Genomic DNA, 20,020 nt, shown 5'->3' on the forward strand with positions numbered 1-20,020 from the left:
TTGATGCATTTCCTTATTTGTTTATTTATTTATAGTAATTGGATCTTGTAGCAATGCTTGCTCAAAAACATTTTCAAGTGAATTAGGCTGGGGTTTGGGGAAGGTGGATGAGGTGCTAATGAGAGGAGAGTATTTTGTGGCTTGGTTGGAGCGATGGTGGAGAAGTATAGCACAGGAGCAATGTTCTGGGCACCTTTATCTAAACCTCTGTGGTGGAGTGCCTGTGATAACAGAGAAACTAGATGGACCTGCTCCCCCATGGGTTCTTCTGAATTAACACAGCGCACTTCACTCAGCAGAACCGTTCACTGGACATGCAGAGGACCGAACTGCCACGCTCTGAGCCTCCAGGTAATACCGGGTTACTAAACACAAAAGTTGGTTGGCAGGAGACTGACCAGCAGCCAGCACTGTGGCTTTGGTCCTGCCCATTTCTGGTGCTCTGCAGGCCTGCAGTCTGTCTGTTCCCTGAGGTGCTGTAAGAAGCTGTTCGTGGGTTGTTCTGAGCTCCTTTAACAAGGAGCTTCAGTCCCGCTTCATCTTAGAGGCAGATTGTGGGGCAGATTTTCAAAATTTATATAGTCTGGTCTTATTTGTTTGTCCTGCTTGTTAGTCTTTCATGTGTTGGATTTGCTTCATATTTTAATTACAAGAGGAAATCCAATTAATTATGCAGATGTACGTTCCGTAGTTGTGAAGCTACTGCAGCACAAATCTATGTGACTTTCCATACAAAGAACAGAGGGACTAGCAGAGGAATAGACAACATTCAAACAACAGTTGAGGTAAAAGGTAAAATTGATTTACTCTGTAGGCTGGTTGATTTTTGCACTTTCTGAGAAATATCTGAATTTAGGTTTTTCAAGATCAAATGTATCACTGAATAAAGCTCTTTAAATAAAAACTATAATATGTAGGATTCAGCGAGACTCTTCTGTGCTATCATGGGTCATTTGGGAAATGGATTTATCTTCAAAAAACATGTTCTTATTTTACCGTGATTCTGTATTAGAAAAGAAGCAACTAACGTGTTCAGCCTTCAGCGTTTTTATGACTGAATCACATTCTGTCACTAAGTCTGTACAACTTACTTGGACCATAAGAAAAAAAAAAAAAACACAAGATAGCATTAAATGTGTTTAGCAAGAGCTTTTTAGACAGCAAGGTTCAATATACTAAACTTTTGAGGCACAAAAACAATATATAATGCAGTCGTAGTTTAAAATCTTAAAACTGGGAATTGAAAATTACTCATGGGACTATGAGTTTTACAGTCAACTGAATGCTGTCTCCCAGAGATACCCCAAGAAATTCTTAGGAAGATGCTATACTTGTGTTTGTACTCCACATTATTCAATTGTGACATCTGCATTGAGCTCAGGGAGAATTTTGAGCAGAGTAGCAGGACAAATTTTTCATGCTTGGTGACCAGACATCAGCAGAAACAATGTAAGCAGATGTGATAGGACTCGAGCAGTTATGAGCTATGACAATGAAATTCTCAATGGAGATCTCACTTGACCCAATCAGAGTTTGTTCATTCTAACCCTCTGAAAACAAACAAATAAATAAATAGCCCAGGTTATATCACTGCCAGCAGAAAATATGTTCACGGAATTACACTCTTAGTCAATGGCGATGATCCCAGATGATCCCTACATGAACAGGCTTAGAAATTGGTTCAGGAGTTGAACCTATTTAATGCTTCAAAAATTGGCTGACCTCATTTAAACTATTTGTCTTTCATAGTTTTCTTCAGTAGTTTATACCAAAATAAAGGTTTACGTGTAGGAAGTTGCAACAAAACAAGTTACATCTGATGATGAATGTCTCCAGTTTTTTCTGCCTGCGACATGAAAAGCAATCAGAGCATATTTCAATAATTCATAAATTTTATAAGAGTTCTGATCGTGAAAATGCAAATAACCTGTTGCAGGTGTACTGAAGCCTGAGACATTCCATGGAACAAAGGCTGTGGTGACATGACAGAGCACTGAATCAGTGCAAAAGTGAAATTAAATAATTAAAAAAATAACGGGACCATTTTCACAAAGGTTTACAACTGCACGATCGTTTTTCTCTCCTCAGTATGAAGCAGCTGAAAGGCACAGACCAGCCTATAGAGCTACAGCAGGATTCTACAGGAGCTGTACCTAGCAAAGCTGTACCTGGGACACCAGGAGCTCCAGGAGGTCGTCACGATGGCCATGGCCATGTGCAGCGGCAAGGCCAGGCTGTGAGGGAGCTGGGCACGTACAGCCTGGCTAAAGGCGGGCAGGGGTGGGAGCTCCAGGGCTGGTGGTCCACTTGGTGGTGTCGTGGAGGGTGGCTCTGGGCAGCCTGGGCTGGTGGGAGGTATCCCTGCCCACGGCAGGGGGCTGGAACCAGGTGATCCTAAGAGTCCCTTCCCCCCAAACCACCCCGTGAAGCCCTAAGGCCCGGCTCCCGCCACGCCCGGTGCCTCGCAGCACCGCCCCGAGCAGCGGCGGGGAGCGGCCCACAAGATGGCGGGCGGACCCCGCCCCTTCCCCGCCCGCCTCGGGCAGCGGCCGGGACGCGGCGCGGGGCGGGCTCGGGGCCGGCGCCGCCCCAAGATGGCGGAGTACGTGCAGGTGGCGAAGCGGGCCCTGAAGCACCTCAGCGGCCACGGCGGCGTCCGCGGCGCCATTTGGCAGCTGCTGAGGTAACGGCGAGCCCGCGGCGCCCGGCGGGGGCGGCTCCCGGCTCCCCGCTCCCGGCCTGCCGCCCCAGCCGGGTCACCTTGACGGGAGGGCCGGGCCCCGGGGCGGGGAGGGACGGGACGGGGTCATGGGGACGGGATCGGCTTTGTAGCGGGGGCCCGGAGCAGAGGGAGCGTTACAGGTGTAACCTGACGGCCAGAAAGCTGCTGCTGCTTCCTTGTCAGTAGTAGGGAGGTAGGAGTGTGGGGCCGGGGGGATTGCCGAAGGTAGAGTTCCCTGCTACACCTCAAGGACTCATGCTAGGATAAGCTAGGCTTTATGAGCCTCCCCCCAGTCATCATAATAGCTCCTTTTCTGTTATTTCTTGTATCTTTTTTTGTTGTTGTTGTTCTGAGCACTTAAAACGCTTTCTACAATTTCTGATTAGGCCTCAGCAGTGTTTTGGTACAGTGGGTTTTGTACGTGCTTGCTTTGCTCACTGGAGGTGCCTTACCTGATAAATCCTAGCATCAGCTTGTGGGGTTTTTTCTTCCTCCACGTGTCGTTTAATTGGCACCTCGTTATTGCTCTGTGACATCCAGATGCTCACCTTGTCATTACAATCACAGTGCTTCCAGCCCTGTTAGGCTCCAGGTGCCATGGCCTTATATGACCATCATACCACTGAATTTCCTTCTGGTGGTAAAACAAAAAAATATTTAGGAGCTGGAGTATTAGGTTTCAGCTGAGTGCCTCTCTTAAACTCATCTTGATGTCTTGCTAGGGAGCTTTTGTGAATCAAAGGTGCCAGCACAGCCTGCAATCTATATGCTAGGCAGAAAGAGGGAGTAGGCAAAGCTGGAGGCAACGCTCTTCCCTTTTCTTTTGGAAGAATGAAGTTAGATGAGAGGCGTGCTGGGTGCAGAATCATACCTGTTCCTCACAACTGCACCAGCTACAAATGTTCTCGCTGCCTCTCCTTCTCAAGTCACTGAGTCCTCAATCCCAGCTCAAGGAATAGAGTTGATGCTTGCTGGAGGAGTAACCAAGGTGCATCTTTCTTGTAACAATTACTGTGTTTAAGAAGAAGCAGTTGGTAACTGGGAAAATTATTTACCCAAGTCAGAAGAGTAATTCTCTGCAAGGTTCTTAGGCTGAATTTCACTCCTTTCCTTTATAGGAGGAAACTAGATCAAATTGTATGCAGGAGAAGTTGAATTATTAAGGGTTTGTGTGCCTAGAAACATTCTCCTTGCTCAGGGCTCAGTGAAATTGGCTGGGAAAGCCGTTTTCTGCTCTGGAAGCCATAAGTACTGCTTAGTGTTTGATAATGGCATTGAGGGCATGAGATTGGGACAAGGGCATAACAACTCTTGCAAATTAGAGAAGGGAAGAAGGAAGGGAGAGAGCAGCAGTGAAATGTCCATTCTTTTTCTGAAGGTAAAAGCTCAGGCTTGAATAATGTAGAGGTAACTGAGAGTTTCTGTGGCAGAGGAGAGCAGTGTCAGAGGATAATTCTGTCCGGGAGCGTGGAAGTTTAAAATGAGTCCTGGGTGGACTGATGATGGGCTCTTCTTCCAGAGTACGTAGAAGTAACGAACAACTTTCTCAGGGGGATGTAGTGGCTTATACAATAGTTAAACTCCCAACTAAGGAAACATGCATATGAGCATATGTTCCGTTGCCTGGAATTGAACTGAGAGTGCCTGTAACACTACAGGCAGCTAAAACCTTTGAGAGACAATTTTACCTTACGTAATTCCACCTGGGATATATGTTAGTGAAGAGGAAAAACAAACAAACAAACAAACACGTGGATTGGGGCGGGGGCAGGAGAACGTTAAAGATTGTATCAAGAGAATGCAAATCACAGAATGCGAATCTTTATGTTGTACATAAAGAGTTGAAGCCAGAACATACCTTATCTGGGCCATTGGAAGTCTCAGAGTGGCAGGGTAAATTCTTGCATTTTTTCATAGTTATCTGATAGAAGGAAACTATTGTAATTTTGGGGTTTAGCATGGATTTTTTAGGCAAGCAGCAACACTAGAGGTCTGTGCCCACACAAAAGTTTTCTTCTGCTACTTGATGCTGACCACTCTGTGGGGCAGTTTAAACTGAACTTGTAAAAAGCAACTTGAGGGAGATGATAACATCTTCAGCGAACTGAATTTGCATGTGTCTGTGGTACTCCCTTCACACAGTATTTTAAGATTCTGTGGGTGTTAAAACAACTCTACCATAGAGCACAATCTATCTTCCACTATAACGAGCTTCTAAATAGCCCCCTGAGCCTTTCGGTATGACTGTTATCCTGTCGGTGGGACACACAGTTAAGGCATGTATTAGTTGCAGGAACTGGTGGTGCTTTTGCAGTCCTTAGGCCTGAAGAAGCTGGTGGCTTTTTTTTGCTTTACATGCGTGTGCTTGAATTTTAATTACAGATTTTTACCAACCTCTTGGTTTAAAGACAAAACAAAAAACCCCACACTTCTATTCCAATTTAATTCTAGGACAAAGTCAATTAAAGCTGTTGTTCTGGGAATTCACAGGGTCAATGATTTGAAGACTGGTACGCTGGTAGGAGTTGACAAATATGGAAACAAATACTACGAAGACAAAAGAAACTTCTTTGGTACGTGTGAACACATCCTGAATGGCCATCCAGCTTCGTATGGGTTGCTGGTGAATTAGATTTTATTGCCTGCCCAACTGCCGTGCATTTACTCGTTTAAGTCTTAGAGAGGGGGCTTGTAGAAATGCCTTGACATCCTCTGCTTCTCTGCTGCTTCCCTCAGTTCCTTTGCAAACATATTCAATCTGACTCGATAACTATGGGATACATAGCTTTATATGAAAATAACTTATTTTCTTAAGCTAATGCAGCATTTGTTTGTTTAATTAAGGTCGACACAGATGGGTCATATATAGTACTGAAATGAACGGCAAAAATACGTTTTGGGAAGTTGATGGAAGCATGGTGCCCCCTGAGTGGTAAGCCATTTCACTTAACGTGGGCAAATTGTGCAATTGCCTGTATGTTTTCTTGTATTACACAGCACAAGATAAGAAAATAAAATGGCATTTTTGGTAACATTTTTGTGGATTTTATCGTTATGTATGACAAGAAGGCTGCAGACTGGCTAGTTTTAATTTAGAAGGGGTTTAAGTTGTGGAAGGAAGGTACCATTCAACAGAGTGCATCCATAGATGAAGAGGTTCTTCCTTGATTAAAACAAATATTGATGAAGATATTCTGTGATTAAACCATTTGTTGGTTAAAGAGTGATAGGAGAAAGCTGATCTAAAACCTAGCTGCTGTTAGCTCCTGTGTCCAGGAGTGCTCTGTGCAGGTATAAGGTGCCTGTTCTTGTAGCTCTTACGTCAACACAATTTCGAATAACATTCTTGGAAAGGGGATGTTCAGTGACTGAGGTGACTGTCGGAACAGGCACTGGATGCTGCGTTGGATTTTTGGTTTATTTTGTGCTCCAGCACAAGCAACAGAAACACTGCAGGTTTGGGACACTGCAACGAAGTGCAAAAAGTTCCATATATGCACAAATGTCTGGAATAGTAGCTTGTAAATGATGTGGGCAGGAGAAACGAAATGATGTGGGTCTCGTTAGATGATTTGAGAATATGGGTAGGTTGGCTAGGTAGTCGATTTTGTTTCAAACTCTGTCTTTAAATTAAGTCTAATGCAGTTAACACTTTCATTTCTGGTGAGAGTTTGATGGCTTTTTTTTTTTTTAAATGACATGAAAATCTGAAATCATCACAACTAGCACGTTTGTGCCAGTCCATGCTGGTCCATATTGACTGCATAATAACTGCTTTTAGGATGTACTTCTTATCCTGCAAACTATAAGACTCTGCCTGTTCTCAAGATTATCCTAATCATGACATGCTGTTAGTTTTTGTTCTTGTGTTGGTGTTGCTACTTGTGTCCTTACAAACCACAACAAAGAGTTTCTTCCTGAGTATCAGTCATATTTCTAGGGTAAACAGCCCTGCCTTCTAAGATGTTTTTGTCAGGTTCTGCAGTATTTTCTATAAATTGCTGAGAAATTCATATAGCCCATGGCAACCTTGGATATTTATTCTTATTTAAGAATCCTAGCTTTGTGGTGTGTGTGTAAATCATTGACCTTTAATTCTACAATTTTTAGATAAGCTTTTCAAAATTGAAGTATTTTGGCTTGTAATAAATATCTCTTTTGTTCCCCATCTGATATTATACTATCATAGGCTTTCAACATGGCACAGATGTCTAATTTCAGACTTAATTCATTGTAGGAGTTGCTGTGGATGGAGCTCTGGTGTTGTACAACTGCACAGGAAACTGACTTTTTTTTTGAACCCCCAGATTTGTTGGAGATTGGACTGTGTGAAATTACTTCTGTTAATAGTTTTACTTGGTCCTTAGTATAATAATATCTGTTCTGCCACTTTTAAAAATGTTTGTTAGCACTTCCCTTCAAAGATGGAAAACGGAACGTTTGTCACCCTCCCTCGGGTCAGTGAGGAAGTATACTGAGTACGATCGTAACTGTTGGGCTGTGAGCTGAATGCTGCTTCTCAACACTGATTTTTGACTCGGGGTTTTAGTTAGTTCATCTCGGTGGATTATTGCCTGGGTTTGCTGTCATACCCTCTGCGGGTGGAAGCAGGTTTTATTGTGTTGTTTATGCTAGTGTTAGTTTCAGAAAACATTTAGCAATTATCATGAGTAAAGATGGCACTTCTAACAAGATCCTGGTTTAAGACCAAGGCTAACCTAGAGATTTCTGATTCTCCTTTTTTTTTTTTTTTTTAGTGGTAATGCTAGCTAGTTTATCATGATTTTGTAGCATTCTTATAAAAATCCTACTGTATGCCTACGTATAGGCACACTGTTTTGTTGGGAAGAATAAAGAGCACAACAGATACGCAGGAAACACATTTTCTTCTTTTATTCAATGTAAGTCATACTACAGGTAGGTTCTCTGCATGTTCCTGGTTGTTGAAGACACCATGCCATCCTAAAGGACGATTTTGCGGTCGGTGATGTGCCTTTGGGATTGTGGAATATGAGCAACTGTTGAGCTACAGCCAGGTGAACCTTGCATTTCATGCATGAATTGGGAAGGAAAAAAAAAAGAAAATGTTGGTATATTGGGAAACATTGAGAACAGCTGTACTGGAAAAAATAAAATAGGAGTTAATTAAGCCAGCAGGTACGTTCCGTCAGGTATTGGAGAAAAGGAGAAAGCAGCCAGAAGAAACATCTCGTATGTAATGTAGTGTGGCACCATTTTTGTGAACTACTGAATGTTTTCAGTATTCTGAAATAATTGGTGTGAGATTTTTGACAATGGATGCACTGAAAGCAGTGTGAAGGAAATCAAAAGTTGTTTTGACAGGATTTCTATACAGGGAATTGGGACTGCAGCTGTTCTAAAGTTGCCTTGTGGTTTATTTTGACTTAATTTATCTTATTTAGCCTCTTCTTTGACTCTGGGTTTGCTTATCAAAATCAAGATGACGGTATCTACTTTGTTGGAAACAAGTTAATTAGATTATTTTTCAATCCTTTCAATACTTGTGGAATGATGAGTATTAAACTTCTTGTAGTGCTGTGCAGCATACTGGGCGTTTTTTTTTCCTGGATAAAGATGTCTTTTATGCAGTTAGCTTTGAAAGCCAAAACCTTTGTTTCATCTCTTAACGTATAGAGCGTGTATTTCGGTGGAACTCCATTTCTTAATGTGCTGATCGTGTGAACATACAGTGATAAAGTTGTATCTGCTCACACCAGTGCATAGAGGCACTGTATTTACTGCTTTCATAGATGTTGCTGTTAAGAATTGCTCTAATTGTTGTCCTGTGTATTGAGCTAATTTCCATTTTATTGCTACTTTAGAAGGGCTGATATCACTTTTGGTTCCTCATTCATTTATCTCCCAACCTAAAAGTATTAAGGTTAGCAAATCATCTCCAGGAGCCTCACAGGATGCTATTTTGTACAAGTGGCACGTGCTCGCATTCACTTCCTGTCCTAACTTGGCATATGGATTCACTCGTTACCTGCAAAACTTTCTCCCAGTGGCTCAAAAAAAAAAAAGGGCAAGAAAGTGGTGAGGATAAATGAGCAACTGGCAGTGCTGCAGGATGATCATAGAATATTCCGAGTTGGAAGGGACCCCTAAGGATCATCAAGTCCAACTCCTAGATGTGAGTGTTGAGGGATGGCAGGCTGAGTAAATCCCCATTATCATACGGCTGAGAAGTGTGCCTTCCTAAGGAGCAGAAAGAATTACTGCCTGCCCTCATGCAAAACAACTCTTCCTTTCTGCGTATTACCTGGAACACTTTATGTAGGGCATGGTGCTCAACTCTAGGTACTGTGCTCTTTTTGGGAGGAGGCATTGTAGGGGGTTATTTGTTTAAAAATATAATTAAAAAATCTTATTAGTCTAAGCTACAAACAAGCAAACTGTGGACCAGTGGAAGATGCTTAGGGAAGAGCAGCGAGTACAGTCAGACCTCCAAGGACAGCTGGAAATAATTGTTTGCTTAAGAAGGAGAGAAATGACCATGGGTATAACGTTTAAGCATTTAATCTTTTGCAGAGGGGACAGGCACAGGCTGTCTTCCAAAGATAGATGGGTAGAGTAGGAAGTAGTAGGTTTAAATAGCAGCAGCAGAAGTACAGATTGGACGCTACTATCCTTACCACTAAAAACTTCTGCTTATCTTCCCTGGTGTAACTTGGTTTGGGAAGATTAGTAAGCCAGCATCACATCAATTTTGTAACAACTTCAGTAGGTGTCTGCTGGGAGCAATGTGGATGCAGCTGATACTTCCTTGGATCTAGAGCGTGTGCACAGTGTTTAAATCCCTTCCAGGCTTGTGCTTCTTGATTCTTTAATTCTCACAAATAAGACATTTCCCGTTACTTCCACTGAAACAAGGTGAGGGGAGAGGGCTAAGCATCTCACAGTCCTTAATCTGTTTGGGATCAAAGAAGAGAGTACCATTCTTCTTGTCCTCCCCAAATTCCCTATATCAGTCCTGATTTTCAGGTTACGTTCATTTCTCATGCAGAAGTCCCCTGCATGCCTGCCTATTCCTGTTGTGGATAGCTATTAACTGTTCAGCAATCAGCTCATCCTGGAGCTCTGGCTGGAATTTGGAGGAGCACAAGTTTGCATATAGGGAATTCTGGAAGACTCAGATTGAGCCCACTGAGGGGCAACTTAGAACCCAGTTTTCCAGTTCCAGCAGGGCTGTGCTGTCAGATAAGGCTGCTTCTGAAGAGTACGTAAGGTCCATGCAAGCTGAGGCATGATACCCTGTTGGATGCTGGAGGTCTGACTCCTTTGTATCATATTCAAAGCATTTCATGACTGGCTGCATGCTTTTTTTTTAACCATTTGCCTGGTTAATGTAATTTGAATTGTGTTGGATTTATTCTTTCAATGTAAGCTATGTGCTGTGGAGAAAGCGGCATCTTAATTGCAGAATAGTTTTCTCCTTTCTCAGGAACGCTTTGTTTTGCCAGCATCGTTCGTTGTATGTGCAATGTTTGTCCAGCACTTTGATGTTTGTTTCCTCATAGTGCAAATCTGACATCTTTGGAAGGAGCTATAGGAGTGCTAGCTTCATACAATGAAATTTCAAATTTAACTTCATTTTAATAATCTACATCCTCTTCGTTAGTTGATCTGACAGCTGAAGGAGGGAGGAATGTAGCATCTCAGTGCTAGCACACAAAGAAATGTAAAAGAATGTGCTGCTCTCTAGTAAAACTGCTGTTTTTCTAGAGTGCCTGTAAGGAAAACAAAAAGATTGATCAGGAGAGGAAGGAGAAGGAGAGGGGAAATAAGATTTTCATCCCTTCAGTAGATCTACAATAAACTTGTGGATTTTATAACTAGATTAAATGCTGGTGTAGTGGTTTTTAGGTAAATAGGTTAGTCACATTATTGTCCAATGGTATCTTGGGGTAGCTTGCCTGAGAAATCAGATATCTCCCACATGTATACAAATAAAAATGTTTCCTGTCCTTTTTTCCTCCCCTTCCAATACATGGAGCTGGAAGAATAAGTGAGGATCATCTTTAAAATAATTTAAAAGAGCCTCTTATTATGCATATAATAGCCAAAGTTAAAGCCATGGTTTCTTGCTCACTTAAAGGACTTGGGAAACCACCAAAATAGTTCTGCCGTTTGACCATAACACACGTCTTCACTTCTCTTTTGTCTTAATGCAACACAGTTAACTTGCTGGAAAAGAAGTAGATGCTGTCAAGTTGGCAAGCTTCCTGAACTTACGTAGACAGTGCCTGAACTTTGCAGATGCACATATGGTAGTAGCTACGCAGTTTGTATAGCATCGGTTCTTGTTTGACAGCTTGTACATCATATCATTGGCTCCGGTCCCTTGTAGCTTCAGTTTGAAATCTCCTTGCTTTTAAATATTTGTCTAAGACTTGGGAGAAGATTCTGCATAGAGCATTTGAAGGTACGTTGATGGCTGCCTCATCTGTTACCCAAGCAAAAGACCGGAGGCTTTACTAGCCTCAGACTGTTTGGTACTAACTCTGCTCTGCAGCTCAGGAAGCTGCTCCAGCCTCTTCAGAGCTTTATCTTTCTTATTTTCTTTGCTCTAAGTCATCTGCTTCTTTTGTAGGTTTTAAGTCATTAGTTGCTCTTGAATCCTGTTTTTCCATGCGTGGATTTATGCGTAAAGCTCGTATAGAAATCTGGCCATCTGCAAGATGTCACATCTCTTTATTCATGCTGTTCTGTCGAGTGCATGAAAAGCTTGAGCATCTGGGAATAGAGTCTATGAGACAACAGGGCTTCAAAGGACTCTCTGAGGGAAGTTGTCAAAGGGAAAGCCTTCCCAAAATAAAGTTTCCAGTTCTCGTTTTGCTTAAATGGGAGTGAACAACAATAAAAATCTCTTCTGGAGATAAGTATTTCAGTACCTGTGACTATACTGCTGTGTCTCACAGGTAAACAATTTTGTTTCTACTTTCCGGTGAGAAAGTGGGATTTCAAGGGGGCTTCTTCTGCAGATCTTTTTAAACCTGAGCTCAATTTCATGTTTTAGTGTAAGAAAATCCTGAAAGCTAATGTAGAAATACTTGGACTACTCCAAAATACTGTGTGTTAAGAGACTTCATTGATTTAGACTTAGAAAAACTGCAAAGCAAAGTTTAAATTACAGAATAATACTATTCTGTTTTGTCATCCAGTTTAAATGGGTAAATAAAGTCAATGTTACAATAATTATTTTCCCATTTCAAGGAGTATGCTGTATATACCCTTGAAAAGAAAGAAGTGCTAGGCGTCAAGTAAGCTTGAAATCTAGTCAATTTAAATTAAGCTTTCATACATTTCTTGTGCTCCACCTGCCCCAGCCAATCTTTCAGGGCCTTTGTAACTGTGTTTCTAGCCAAGAAAACAATTTTCTTTTTTGTCCTGGTGATTTGTATGGCTCTCGAGGGAGTGGGAGGCTTGGGAGGATGGTGAGGCTTGGTGACAGGTACAAAAATAGGTTTTTGCTTGCAGGATTCCTATCTGCTATTACCAGAAATGTCAGTAGGTGAAGGTGTACGTGGTTAAGTTGTCGCCGCATGTTACGGTAAGTGAGTTTGAAAAGCTGAGTGGAGTGATGCAGAGCATATTGATATGCAGTCCACAGTCAGTGCTGGCAGGATATGTATGGGTACTGGGATCTTGTCCCTTCATCCTGTGCCACAGGTCTGTTTCTTTGTATTGTCAATGGAGAGCTGGCTTGTAGGGTATATGATCTCACCTCTTTCAAATTAGCTGTTTTACAGTGCTTTTGCTGTCTTTGGTGCAAGCCCTGATGGGACAAGTGATGTCCCGCATAGTGGGAAGCCTGCTAGCATGAAGAATTCTTTTAATGGCTTTGATCTGGTAGAGTGCCTTTACACAAAGTTCTGACCTTATGTAAGGTGGCCAGGGCACCTTCCGAGGCATGCAATACCAGATCTAAAGCCAAGCAAGGCCTGATCCTGTATCCTCAGGCCATAGCATGATTGATGGAGGTGATATGGACCTCCTCCTTCCAGACAGAAGTCATTACCCCCAGTCTTTATTCTAATAGAAGCAGTGGGACAAATGTAGTTCAAGTGATACCAGATTTACAAAGGGGAGTTGAGGAAGAGAGGGATCCTCCTCCTAGCCATGTTGCATTGGGCCACTTCACCTGAAATTGTGTATAATCTTCAAACTCATAAGTGGATGACTTTTTTCCCATAGGATGTAGTTCTTTACCTCTGAACAAGCTTTTATCTTATTTTCAAAGAATCTTATGGTTCCATCCAGTTTTGTATTCAAGTCAATTTCCTGGCCGTTGTTAGTCCTACAATGTGTGGCTTTCATTTGAGGTTTTTGTTTGTTTTTTTTTCCTTACAGAATGAACATATGGGTGACATTTTTTTTTACATGAAATTTTGTTCTAAAGTTATATCCAAAGTTGGGATTTTTTCTAAATAAACATTTAGAAGCTACTTGACTGAAAATTATTCAACCTTCTGTAGAGCTCTTCAGTTTAAGAATATACTTGTCAGTCAAGCACACGCATCTATGTCATACTACTTTTATTGTGGTTTTGTATTGATGTATCAATGAAGCTTGCAGGAATGGTTGCTAAAGGCTGAGGATGTAATTTGTAGGCTCTCTAATACCTGGAATTAGAGGGCTTTTTATTTTTAGGTGAAGTCTTTGGCAAAAGCTGATTAGCAGAAGCTTCTTTTAAGTCCGCTTCAGTAAAAATATACATAGGCTTACAGAAAACTCGCTTCTGTCATTACATGCACTTCATGCTGTGTGCATAGTTAATTGGCATATAATAACAGTGACTGAGGTTTGAAAGTTGCTTTGGTCACTGAAATACAAATGGGGTGAAATCAATTCTTGCTGTTTTGTTTCAGTAAATTATTACGGAAAATACTTTGCTTGATCATTAATGTTATTTGCACAGGGGAGGATTGACCTTTAGTTCGTAGGTAAAGGATAATGTCTGTAATCACTTGGTAATTACCCCATTACTCATTGTGGAGACGGTAAACATTTACATGATTGTTGTAGGTGAATTTGCATCATTAGTCCATATATCCCAAGTGGCAGCCTCATGAAGGCTTTGGAGATGGGTATTGGAACTGTTGTACAGAATAGTCTTCTGCTAAAAAAGCTTTGGTTTTGCCCTTTGTAGTGCCTGCCTTGAACTAGCTGGCTTCTAAGGCTATACAAACATGTAACAACAACATACTCCCTGCCCAGAGACCTTTTGATCTAAGCCTACAAGGGAACAGGAAATTCAAATTCAGGTGTACTTTCACTTCCTTTGAAGCAGAACTGTTATCTGTCAGTTATATTTATGTAATTATTTTACATCATTGTCCTGTAGTCTCATTCAAAGTTATACTAGAATGAAATCAGCTCCCTCTGGCTCCCGTGAAAATAAATTTTACTTTTCAGTGGAGAGAACCTTTGGGAGTCAGGAGGAAGACTTGTTATAGATCATGTAATGCTCCTTAATGTGTCTTAACAATGTTTCTTTTTCCTCTTAAGGCATCGTTGGCTTCACTCGATGACGGATGACCCTCCAACTACTCATCCACCAGTTGCTCGTAAATTTATCTGGGAGAACCATAAATTCAATCTGAGTGGTACTCCTGAGCAGTACGTACCTTACTCTACTACTCGCAAGAAGATACACGAGTGGATCCCACCTACAACAGCCAGCAAGTAACAGCAAAAAAAGGAAGTCATTTGCCTCAACTTTGGCTTTCAGTGTAAATTGTATCTTCATTGGTTTTGTTTAAAATAAAAACCTATAACTGCTATGGTTTAGTTTATTGAGCTGGGGGGGGGGAATCAAATGAGAAAACACGGGGAAGATGTAGAGGACAGAATACATGGCAAGTCTTAATTTCAACAAGAGACTGGGCTTTTTGTCATATTATCAGTGGCTCTTGTCTTTTCAAGTGGTTCTCAAACTTTTTTTTAGCTTGCTAATCATTCCTGTGGCAGTCAGTTCTCACACTTGTACCATTCAAAAGAATACAAATATAAATTTTAAATCCATGATTTTAGCTTTCAGCCTTATCCTATTACATTCTTTGCATGGCATACAATATATAATTCCTGTACTACTTTAGGAAGCAGTCTGTTTAAATATTTGCAAGACAAGTTAGATTAAGGCCAGTCAAGGTCTCATAGTTTTTATTCATAAATTCTTTGTGCAGGGTATGTGTTGCTGTATTTTAATATGGTGTGATAGGTAGTATAAAACATGCAAGGCTACAGTAATCAAATGATATCTCATTCCCCAAGAAAACTCAACTATAAGCAGGCACAGAAGTTGCTCCCTGCTTCTGTGCATCATCACTGACCACTCAGTGCACTGGTTTTGGACTAAGACCCACGAGCGTTGCCAGTAGAGAACTTGCTTCAAATTGCCTGTCAGGCAGACTCCTAGGGGTGTTTGATTTGTTGCTGTATGATTAGCTGGTGTCCAACCAGGAATCCTGCTGACTCAGGCAGGTGCAAAGATTGGAGCCCTGTCACAAATATCTTACTGGTTGCTTCTGCGCCATCGGGTTTCATTAGAAGATGTTCTCACAAGGGTGTGGGGTGGGATGTTTGTCCTGCTGTGACAGGACCTTAAAGGTCTATGGAAGCTTAGGAGTACATCCTGTGGGAGATAGAGACGCAAAGTTATACCAGAACCCATTCTCAAAAAAATAAGAAATTTGCAAGTTAAAGAGATTAGGGAGTGTGACTTTTTCCTGCATCTCATAGGTGTTTGATTCTTACTGCTAGCTCTGGTAGTGCTCTTTAGCAGAGCTGCGCTCTCCACAAGGTTTCCTCTGTCTGATGACCAGGCCTGTAGGTCACTGACGGGTGGGTCGATGTTGGCCTGATGCCCGCCCGGCCCCTGCCTCCCTCTCAGTGGAAGGAGGGAACAAAATGAACAAGAACATGGGTCTAGATAAAGGCAGGGATATCAACCACCAGTTACTGTCACAGGCAAAACAGAGCTGAATTTAGTTTATTGCCAGTTAATATGTATCTAAAATGATAAAATAATTAGAAGTGAAGACAGAAAATATATATCAAAACACCATCTTCCCTCCTGCCCCTGTTTCATAGGCTCAGCTTCACTCCTTCATTCCTCCACCCTTTCCTGCCCTGAGGAACATACGGGACGGGGAATGCCTGGTTGTGGTCATTTTGCAGGTTTGTCTCTGATAATACTTTCTCCTCATACTTTGCCCCTGCGCCATGTGGGCTCTCCATGGGCTGCACAGGATTCTCTTCCACTGTCTGGAGCACCTCCCTGCCTGCTTTTTGACCTTGATGTTCACGTGGCTGCTCCTCACTGTTTTCCTCTCTGCACAATGTGTTTTCCCTTTCTTTCCTGTGCTATCACTGAGGCGCCGCCATCTGAGCTGCTGGGCCTGGCCCTGCCCGGTGGTGGGGCCGGCAGAGCACGGCCCTGGCCTCACCTCCCAGGGGAGCCCTGTGGGCCCCTGACACCCAACACGGTGACTCCTTTTATTGCTGTAGCTGGTCCTTGTAGAAGCTGCTATTTCTATTAGTGGGACATAGCACTTTGAGATCTCCTAAAGTAACTGAATAGGATAATGTTTAATTTACGTTAAAAGCACAGAGCACAACTGAAAAGTAAATCTATACCATACTAGGAATATATGCCATACTAGGAAGGACTTGTCCAATATTTTCACCCTGGGACATTAGTTGACCTCAAGAACCAAATTTCTCCCAGAGTTGTTTAAGACCTTCATTACCACCATTCATCTCTATTTGTCCTACAGGCACATGCCCAGGTAGAGCAATTAAGAGTTCATAGTTTTAGCCTCTACTGTTTTAATGCTTTCTTACCTCTTCCATGCCTCTTCCTTCTCTTGTGTTTTTTTCTTTGATTGCAACCTCAAGACATACCAGCATGTGCAGCTGAGAATAATTTTCTGCATTTAGGGAACAGACAGTAATGTAGTAACTTTCTACACCTCTTCTGAAGAGACAGACTCAGAGGTGGTACAGGTGTTTGCTGTCATCTGGAACTGAGATGTTGAGGGAGCACAATTTTTATAATTTTATGCGGCTTTGTGTGCAGCAGCGTTCCAATGGAAAGTAACAGCAGGAAAACAGCTTTTCTTCCTGCCCCGTGGAGCTGAACGAAGCCTAGGATTTGGCCATTCAGTTTGGAAAATGCCATCAGTCACATTTCTGGGGAGCGCAGAAACCTGCTGGTCCTGCGTTAACCCACAGGGACCCTACGTGCTGGACTTCAGAGGCAGAATTTCACTGGTAGTGCCTGTAACATTGCTTCCTCAAGGGAGATTGCAGAAAATACGTACAGGAAAGAGAGTGAACGTATGAAGGAACAATAGCGGTCTTTCACAGGGCTCGTTGTGAACACTCCTGTGATTCAGCCTTTTTATCAGCAACCTCCTTCAATTGTGGAAGTTCACCTTTGCTGATGACATCTGTCTCAGTAGATGGAGGATGCTCAATTGCTTTCTGGTTTAAATGACATTTTAAATGCCAAGCTGGCTGAGTGCTGCAGCAGATGGTGTCTTCAGTCAAGTGCAACAGAAGCAATGACAGGAACATTCCCCTTACACTAAATGTGACTTTAAAAGAGGCAACTTTCTGACACACAAATCGTGTCCCATTAAGAAGACAAGTACTTCCTCCAGGAGCAGCAGAGTGCTGACACTTGCTTTTATTTTGAAGCTGTGTCTTTATGAGTACCTTTGTGCGTCCCCAGTCCTGGCCAGCCTCCCATGTGCCGTGGCCAAGCCGTCAGGTATGCAGGACACCCGCCCTGTCCCCCTCCACTGCGGTGACTGCCTGTGGGGTTCACCACTGCCCTGGTAGTGCAGCACGCCAGGCCAGCTCTGCGCTCCCATTGAAGAGTTGCTCCATTGACAGCGTCCATCAGCAGCACGCTGCTCACTGGGCCTCTGGATTTTCATCTTAAGGACCAAAAATCGCCCTGGCTCTGCAGGTTTGGAGCAGGTGGAGGTTGCCTTGCAGAGGTTCTGTGCTGTAGGTGTGTACCGACAACACTCTCCAGTGCTCTCTTGAGACATGATATGGGCTTTGATGCTGGAAGCAGCTAATGAATCTGCAGTAGCCCTGTTTGGCAAAATGTGTCTTCAATAGCATGGAGGCTAAATGGCAGCTCAGGCATCCAGACGTTCCTCAGCGAGCGGTTAGGGAAGGGAAGCGCTCTGCTGCTCGGCCCTGCTCAACCTGTGCAGGGGCTGGGGTCTCCGGGGGCCTTCCTGATGCTGAACAGCTGGCACCAGAGCCAGGTCTGGCCATGTCCTTCCCCTGTGGTTTTGAGTTGCTTGAACCCACCTAACGTCATGGCCCAGAGCAATGGATATTGTAAATGCTCAGGAATGCTTCTTGGCTTTGTTCACATGTGACAAATACCAAGAGCATGTTTTGAGAAAAAGGCAGTGTTTTTTAAAATTTATATATACGATGTTTCAATGCTTGACCACCCTCTCCGTGAATAAATTCCTCCTGATCTCTAAGCCTCCCTTGGTGCAACTTGAGGCCATTGGCTCACATCCTATCCCTTGTCACCTGTGAAAAAAGCCCAACGCCCTCACTGCAACCTCCTTTCGGGTAGTTGTAGACAGTGATGAGGTCTCCCCTCACCCTCCTTTTCTCCAGACTAAACCACCCCAGTTCCCTCAGTTGCTCCTCGTGTATCTTGTTTTAGGTCAGTTTATCCTGCACTACAAACCTCATAAGGCAGAAGGCATGGATGCTGCAATGAAAATTTTCTTTTGTGTTCAAACGAGTGAAAATAAGAGTTATGTGAAGCGCTTGTTAATTTTTTAAGTAGGTATTTAGAGCAGGAGCAATGATTAAAGGACAGCTTCACACACTGCTTCTAAAGTCCAAAATGTTTTGGAATTTGTGTTGATTAAGAAAGATATGCAGCAAATTAAAATTTTAGGAGTTTATCTTTTACTATATGTAAATTACCCACAACTGCATTAAGTACTTAGTGTAATCTAATCTCTGTAATAACAACAGTGGATACAGAATCTATTTAAATGATCTGTACTACTGTCAGCACCACTTAAGCAAATTGTAAATCAAGAGACTTCTGTTTTACATTGATTTATGTTGCTAGAATATTATACCTATTTGTTTCTCTTTGTCTGTGTGGTAATCTATTTTCCGTTCCTCTAATGGACTGCTTCACTTTTACCTATGATACATATTTTAAATATTAGTTTTAGATCAAGTGGCTGTGGCACTGTTCTATTTCCTTCATAGCCCAAAGGATTTTTAGTTGATGGCACAGCAATCCATCAAAACACAGCCTGTATTTAACAGATGAAGTCTCATGCGGTTGAGCATTCAGACACAGGCCTATTAATAGTTTGTTTTTTGAGGGTAACCATCCATAAAAATTCAGTGAGGCAAAACCCAATTCAGCAATATCTATCTGTGTGGCGCTTCCCTCAGGCCCTGCAGCAAAACAATGTCCAGAGAAAGCAAGAAAACACTAAACGTGTTTTAATTTGAGGCAGCCGTGTTAAAAAAGAAAAGAGCGATTGTTTACCCTGGATATTTGGGAGTTCATGGGGCTGCTTAGCTTTTTCTGTGGAAAGTAAAGTGCGAGGGTGGTAAAGCATGAGCCTCAGGTACATGTCACTTGCCCACAAAGCAACCGTAAGAGCATGGTTGGCACAAGCGAGAAGTTTATGTTATGTGGCACCTCTTGCCTTGACCTTGAGCATCTCCAGCCTGAGCTCCAGGTCTGTCTGGGCCCCAGCTGAGGGGTGCTTTGGCCACTTGGCACAAAGCCACCCTGGGACAGAGCCCCCTCTGCCTCTGCTGGGAGAGGTCACCTCCAAACCTCAAAGTGAGCCTCAGCGGTGCGGGTCTGAATAAGGTGCTGAATACCAACAGCCCTCCTGGCCTTCTGGATATATTAATTTCTGGATGTCTGTGCCCAGAAAGTCCATTAACAACATGAATCTATTCAGAAGAGCAATTCTGAAAACAGAAAATCCAACGAGGGAGCGGTGCTATCTCCAATGTCACGAACGTGAGGTGACAGCAAGAGCTCCGCCCGGCATCTGGGAGCCGTGGTGGCTTCAGAAGTCTCTCCAGCTGGAGCCTGGCCAGGCAGTCAGAAAACAATTTGATCCATCCAAAAATTCTCTATTTTCTGTGAAGAGCTATTAAAAGGGAGAAAAACCCACATCCACTAAAATAAGCCTGTCACGGATTGCACAGAGGGAGCCTATACGTTGGGGGATAAAGCCATGT

The 20,020-nt window shown here is 42.7% G+C and overlaps 1 protein-coding gene across 1 annotated transcript; it reads left to right on the forward strand.

Annotated features, from left to right (window-relative positions):
* Positions 1–2,526: 2,526 nt before the first annotated feature.
* On the forward strand, positions 2,527–14,527 carry NDUFA12 (NADH:ubiquinone oxidoreductase subunit A12). Its single transcript, XM_035347328.1, has 4 exons — positions 2,527–2,683; positions 5,213–5,295; positions 5,567–5,654; positions 14,255–14,527. The coding sequence occupies exons 1-4, from the start codon at positions 2,595–2,597 to the stop codon at positions 14,433–14,435; spliced, it is 441 nt and encodes a 146-aa protein (XP_035203219.1). The 5' UTR covers positions 2,527–2,594; the 3' UTR covers positions 14,436–14,527.
* Positions 14,528–20,020: the final 5,493 nt, after the last annotated feature.

Source organism: Oxyura jamaicensis, chromosome 1 (genome assembly GCF_011077185.1).
Source record: "Oxyura jamaicensis isolate SHBP4307 breed ruddy duck chromosome 1, BPBGC_Ojam_1.0, whole genome shotgun sequence".
Classification (NCBI taxonomy): domain Eukaryota; kingdom Metazoa; phylum Chordata; class Aves; order Anseriformes; family Anatidae; genus Oxyura; species Oxyura jamaicensis.